Source organism: Colobus angolensis, unplaced genomic scaffold (genome assembly GCF_000951035.1).
Source record: "Colobus angolensis palliatus isolate OR3802 unplaced genomic scaffold, Cang.pa_1.0 Scaffold114, whole genome shotgun sequence".
Taxonomy (NCBI): Eukaryota; Metazoa; Chordata; class Mammalia; order Primates; family Cercopithecidae; genus Colobus; species Colobus angolensis.
In genome coordinates this window covers 909,936-916,921 of record NW_012112475.1, presented here as the reverse complement: position 1 = coordinate 916,921, position 6,986 = coordinate 909,936, and the positions used below count along the sequence as shown (strand labels likewise).

At 47.2% G+C, this 6,986-nt stretch overlaps 1 protein-coding gene across 1 annotated transcript in view; it reads left to right on the top strand.

Moving 5' to 3' along the window:
* The window catches only part of ZNF341 (zinc finger protein 341), a 55,394-nt gene that overhangs the window by 17,736 nt on the left and 30,672 nt on the right, over positions 1-6,986 (top strand). The window contains exons 5-7 of the mRNA XM_011960539.1: positions 662-857; positions 2,221-2,311; positions 4,663-4,856. Coding sequence (XP_011815929.1) covers positions 662-857; positions 2,221-2,311; positions 4,663-4,856 — 481 coding nt within the window. The remainder of the gene's footprint in view (positions 1-661; positions 858-2,220; positions 2,312-4,662; positions 4,857-6,986) is intronic.

Here is a 6,986-nt window from a genome sequence, read left to right as displayed (position 1 = left end):
TAGCCTCCTGAGTAGCTGGGATTACAGGCACACAACACCATGCCTGGCTAATTTTTGTATTTTTAGTAGAGACGGGGTCTCACCATGTTGGCCAGGCTGGTCTCAAACTTCTGACCTCAGGTGATCTGCCCACCTTGGTCTCCCAAAGTGCTGGGATTACAGGTGTGAGCCACCGTGCCCAGCCACCTAGTTCTCTTATGCTAGGAAAGTACCACTGATAAGAATAGGCATGGCAATAATAACAGCTAATGTGTATTGCATGCTCACTCTGTGCCAGTCACTGTTCTAAGCCCTTTATGTGTTGCTTCATTTAATCTTCACAGTAACCGCGTGAGAGGGGTACTATGATGAGTCCCATTTTATAGATGTGGAAACTGAGACAGAGAAATTAAAAAGATGCCTAAGGTCACTTAGGTGCTAAGTGGAAGAGTCAAGATTTGAACCCAGGCAGCCTGGCTCCATAGCTGTTCTGGCCTCCTGGGTTCATGAAGTTCTAAGGGGGCTTGGGAGTGACTTGGGTGACTGGGCCAGGTGGAGGGGCTGTGATGGTGATGTAGGGGAGAGTGGCTGAGGTCAGCCAGGGAGGCAGGGAGAGTGTCCCTGGCTGCGAGCTCTTCCCCTCCCCTGCAGGGCTTTTTCCTTGACTGTGTTGTCCTTCTAGGTGCCAAACCAGTGTGTGGAGGCTCCAGTATACCCCACCCCCGCAGTGTACAGCCCTGGCAAACAGGGATTCAAACCCAAAGGACCAAACCCCGCTGCCCCCATGACCACCGCCACCAGGGGCACGGTGGCCACCTTTGACTCTCCATCAACGCTGAAGACCCGACGGGCTAAAGGTGCCAGGGGACTCCCGGAAGGTGGGCCCCCAGCCTGCCATGGGCATCTTTCCTCAACATTGGTCAATCCACAAGCTGCTTGGTTCTGGTCTTCCCTTTTATGGTAGTTCAACTTTGGTTGCATGTAATAGAAAATTCAAAACAGCAATGACTTCAAAATGATAGAATTTTCTCTCCTGTGTAAGTCAAGGCCAGAAGCCAGACAATCTGGGGATCATGTGACTGCATGGGCACCAGGCACCCTCATTTCTTCTGTCTTTCTGTTTCCACCACCTCCAAACATGGTATCAGTTATCCTGGTGCCTCATTGTCCAAGATAGCTGCTGGAGCTCCGGTCATCACTTTAATATTCCAGGCAGTAAGAAGAAGGGAAAGGGAAGGATAAAAGGGGCTTCTCCTAGCTTCTAGAAGTTCTGTTTGATATTTTTGCTTATATCTCATTTCTGAAAACTTAGTCACATGGCCATACCTAGCTGCAAGAGAAGCTGGGAAATGTCTCTTTTGACTGGGGACATTGATACTCCTATTATGGGATTTGTGAGGAGTAAAGGAGAGAGTGGATATTAGGCAAGCAGTAGTATCTGCCATCCTAATGCAGATGCTAAGTATGGGGTCGGAGGTGGTGTCAGAGCAGGCAGCAGATGGAAAGGATAGAAATTGAGAATTTTTCAGCGGCTTTCCAGTCAACTACTCCTTCCCTTCCTTCCTTCCGCAATGATGTATTGAGCATCTTTGTGCCAGGCCCTGTGTCAGGCACTGGAATGTAGTCTCTCTTGGTCTGTGATTCCTTCTGTCTTCAGTTTCATGGCAGAGACAGGGAATAAATAAATAAATATTTCTGGGTTGCTCCAGGAAGGAGGTTAATGGGTCTTATGATTGAGAACAACTAGGGAGAGGCTGGAAAATGCTTGTAACTATTCACGTGGGAAGGAGAAGGAAGCAGCCTTGTGGGTATCTGTGGGACAGGCATTCCAGGCAAGGGGGAACAGCAGGTGCAGAGACCCGGAGGCAGGAACGTGCTTGAGGTCTTTTAAGGTTAGCAAGATTAGCTGGGAGTTCACTGCAGCTGGATGGACAGAATGATGAGGCTGTCAGGAGTGAGGGGATGCAGAGCGCTGTGGGCCATGGCAAAGAGGGTAGATTTGATTGTAGGACAAAGGGGAGCCTTTGAAGAATTTTTCTTGCTTTCCCAGCTGGAGCATATCCTAGGCTTTCCTCCCCAGGCCCTGTGAAGCTCTCCTATGTCTCCTCCCTGGCCTGTGCATGGGCGTAGACTTCCCTGGGGTGTGCATTGTCCGGCTCAGGTACAGTAGCCAGAGGCTGCTCTTTGCGCCCTGAGCTGCACCCCCAGCCTCATTGTCCCCTCCTTCCACTTGTCTTTCAGCTGCAGGGAAGCCAAAGGCTCAGAAACTCAAGTGCTCATACTGTGACAAGTCATTCACCAAAAACTTTGACCTGCAGCAGCACATCCGAAGGTACACATGCATGGTGAGGCAGGTGCCTCCTGGGCAGGTATGGCTGGGACCATCTGCGCTGGAAGCGAGACTCTCTTCTCAGCCCCTAGCCTGTGGGGTGACCCAGGCCGCACTTGCGTGTTCAGGCTGTAGTCCAGGTTGGGTGGTTTTCCTCTTCTATCTCAGGAGCTGTGGGAGGGACCTGTGAAAGCTGTGTGACCTGCCCATAGAGACTGGGAAGGTCAGGGATGGGCCGTGTAGGGGAAGAAAAGCATTGAACCCAGAGGGGCTTCACAGATGTGTTAGGGCTATCTCAGGCCTCCCCTCTGCAGAACAGACTGGCCTGCCAGGGCTACCGTACTTTGCAAATAGGACTCTGTGGATTCTGTGCTCCCTCCAGACTAACCATGTGGGGATCCCTTCTGGGCCTTGGTTTATCCATCTGTGGAAGGGGAGGGTGGGCTTGTTCAGCGTTTCTCGCACAGTGAAATGCACTGGTACATGAGATGATTTTTTTTTTCTTTTTGAGACTGAATTTTGCTCTTGTTGCCCAGGCCGGAATGCAATGGTGCGATCTCGGCTCACTGCAACCTCTGACTCCTGGGTTCATGTGATACCCCTGCCTCAGCCTCCCAAGTAGCTGGGATGACAGGCATGCGCCACCACACCTGGCTAATTTTGTATTTTTAGTAGAGATGGGGTTTCTCCATGTTGGTCAGCCTGGTCTCGAACTCCCAACCTCGGGTGATCTGCCCTCCTCGGCCTCTCAAAGTGCTGGAACTACAGGAGTGAGCCACCACGCCCAGCCGATGAGATGATTTTTGGTGGTTCATGAATATGGGCTTGAAAAGTTCTGAAAGATGTAGTGGGAAAATTATTCCCTTTGCAATTTCAGTCCTTAGGGAGTCATAGAGAAAACCTCAATTTGGTATAATTTGGTCTTTAACACCTTTGGTATACATGCTCATCTCTTATAACAGAAGGAGAGAGAGAGAGAGGGAGAGAGAGAGAAACAGAGAGAGAGAGAACAAACCTCAGATTCCAGCCATGGCCGGCAACAGCTTCTATCTAGACAAGGGTTTTTCAGTCTTGGCACTACTGACATTTTGGATCTTGGATCACATCATTCTTTCCTGTAGGGAGCTGACCTGCATATCTTGGAATGTTCAGGAGCATCCCTGGACTCTATTAGATGGTAGTAGTACTGCAGCTACAGCTGTGACAATCAAAAATGGCAGATGTCCCCTGGAGGGCAAAACTGGCCTCAGTTGAGAACTGATCTACACGAGTGCTGTCGCTGTCCAATAGAACTCTCTGTAGCTATAGAAATGCTCAAATTGGGCCAGGCACCGTGGCTCACCTGTAATCCCAGCACTTTGGGAATCTTGAGGTGGGTGGATCACTTCAGGTCAGGGGTTTGAGACCAGCCTGGCCAACATGGTGAAACCCTGTCTCTACTAAAAATACAAAAATTAGTAGGGCATGGTGGCAGGTGCTTGTAGACCCAGATACTCCAGAGGCTGAGACAGGAGAATCAATCCCTTGAACCAAGGAGGCGGAGGTTGCAGTGAGCCGAGATCGCGCCAGTGCACTCTAGCCTGGGTGACAGAGTGAGACTCTGTCTCAAAAAAAAAAAAAAGACAAGAAGAAAAGCTCAAATTGGCACTGTCCAATATGGTAGCTACTGACAATACATGGCTGTTGAGCTCTTGGAATGTGGCTAGTGAGACTGAGAAACTGAATTTTATATTTTATTTTATTTTAATGAATTTAATTTTTTTTCTCTTTTTTGAAACAGGGCCTTGCTCTGTTGCCCAGGCTGGAATGCAATGGTGCAATCTCGGCTCATTGCAGCCTCAACCTCCCAGGCTCAAGCTATCCTCCTACCTCAGCCTTCTGAGTAGCTGAGACCACAGGCTCGCACCACCACACCTAGCTAATTTTTGTATTTTTTGTAGAAACAGGGTTTCATCATGTTGCCTAGGCTGGTCTCAAACTCCTGACCTCAAGTGATCCATCTGCCTCAGCCTCCCAAAGTGCTGGGATTACAGGTGTGAACTACTGTGCCAGGCCAGAAGTCCTCATTTAAATGGGCTTGAACAATTAGGAAATGTTCTCTCACAGCATGAGATGGCCAGAGGAGGGCGGCTCCAGGGTTTGTTGATGAGCAGCTCAGTAATGTGACCCAGAACCCAGGGTCTTTCCATCTCTGGTCTGCCTGCCTCAGTGAGGGGACTTGTCCCTGTGGTGTCAGAATGGTGGCCAGCAGCATCTGGATATTCTTTCTGGGCCTTCCTGGTGGCTGTGAGCTCCTGGACTGAGGCCTCGTCCCCGTTCCTGCAGGAGGGCACTGACAAGCTTGTCTTCCACAGCCACACCGGTGAGAAGCCCTTCCAGTGCATTGCGTGTGGCCGTGCCTTTGCCCAGAAGTCTAATGTTAAGAAACACATGCAGACCCACAAGGTGTGGCCTCCGGGACACAGTGGTGGCACCGTGTCTCGAAACTCTGTGACTGTACAGGTCATGGCCCTGAACCCCAGCAGGCAGGAGGACGAGGAAAACACAGGTGGGTGGAAGTAGGGAACGCCATGCTCCCCACACCTCTCTTCTGCTGCTTCACAGGTTTTTTTGCTAGCTGTGTGACCTTGGGCAACCCCCATGACCTCTCTAGGCTTCAATCTACCTTTATCTATAAAATGTGGCATAAGATGAAAGGAAGGATGACAGGCATACAACATGTGTGGCATTACTCTAATACTGTACCCATGGCAGATATCACTATTCAATCACCTACCCATTTTTTGTTGAGCCTGGATCTCACCTCAGAAGCCTTTTTTTTTTTTAACTTATGAATTGTTTATTTCTGGAATTTTCCATTTAATATTTTCAGACCATGGTTGACTTAGGGTAATTGAAATCATGGAAAGCAAAACTACAAATAAGGGGAGACTACTATAAAATAAAAATTTATGAGCCCATACTGTTAAAATGAATGAATAAATAAATAGGGGGTAAAAGAAAGGCCTTTTTTTTTAACTTGTGCTTTAAGTTCTGGGATACATGTGCAGAACGTGCAGGTTGGTTACATGGGTATACATGTGCCATGGTGGTTTGCTGCACCTATCAACCTGTCATCTGGGTTTTAGGCCCTGCATGCATTAAGTATTTGTCCTAATGCTCTCCCTCCCTCCCTCCCACCCCCCGACAGACCCCAGTGTGTGATGTTCCCCTCCCTGTGTCCATACGTTCTCATCGTTCAACTCCCACCTGTGAGTGAGCACATACGGTGTTTCGTTTTCTGTTCCAGTGTTAACTTGCTGAGAATGATGGTTTCCAGCTTCATCCATGTCCCTGCAAAAGACATGAACTCATTTTTTTTTTTATGGCTGCATAGTATTCCGTGGTATGTATGTGCCACATTTAAAGAAAGCCCTTTCTTATTGTAAAATGTGAACTGATAGAAGTAGAAATAATGATTAAATTAGAAAATAACGATTTGACAACCACCATAGTAATACAGTCACATACTATGTAAGGATGTTTCCATGAGTAACAGATGGCGTATGTGACAGTGGTCCCATAAGATTATAATTATGGGGCTGGAAATGTCTGTCATCTAGTGGCATTGTTGCCCTTATAAAATCATAGCACACTGCATTACCTTTTCTATGTTTAGTTATGTGTATTTTTAAAATTTTAGATTTAGGAGGTACATGTGCTTGTTTGTTACGTGGGTATTAGATGTATAATGGTGGTGGCTGGGCTTCTAGTGTACCCATCACCCAAATACTAGACATTGTACCAACAGGTAGTTTTTCTTTTTTCTTTTTTTGAGACAGAGTCTCACTCTGCCACCCAGGCTGGAGTGTAGTGGTGCTATCTCAGCTCACTGCAACCTCTGCCTTCCAGGCTCAAGTGATCCTCCTGCCTTAGCCTCACGAGTAGCTGGGATTACAGGCACCCATTACCACACCTGGCTGATTTTGTATTTTTAGTAGAGACAGGGCTTCACCATGTTGGCCAGGCTGGTCTCAAACTCCTGACCTCAAGTGATCCTCCCACCTTGGCCTCCCAAAGTGCTGGAATTACAGACATGAGCCACCATGCCTGGCCAATAGGTAGTTTTTCAACCCTTGCTTTCCCTCACCATCCCTGCTCAGAATTTGTTTTCTATGTGTTGCTCCAGGCAGTCACTGTAGTTGATCAGAAGTTGAAAGCTATTTGACTTCCATGGTTAGTTGGTCTCCAAAGCTCTTTATACATGTGAGATTCTCATCATTTCTCCCTGAGCTAATGTTCCTACCCCTGATACTGGTTTAATTTCTTTCTTGCATGAGGACTGAGAACTTGACTAGGTTTAGAGCATTGCTGCCCAACAGAAATATAATATGAACAACATACATAATTTAAAATGTTCAGCCGGGCATGGTGGCTCACGCCTGTAATCCCAGCAGTTTGGGAGGCTGAAGTGAGAGGATCTCTTGAGCTCAGGAGTTCAAGATCAGCCTGGGCAATATGGTAAAACCCCATCTCTATTTAAAAAAAAAATTTATAAGTTCTGTCTTTAGTGGCAAAAATAATCTTAAATAAATGAAATAAAATTTTCTAGTAGCTACATTAAAAACAATTTTTTAAAAGATCAAATTAATTTTAATTATATATCTTATTTAACCATATATATTATATATATAACCAT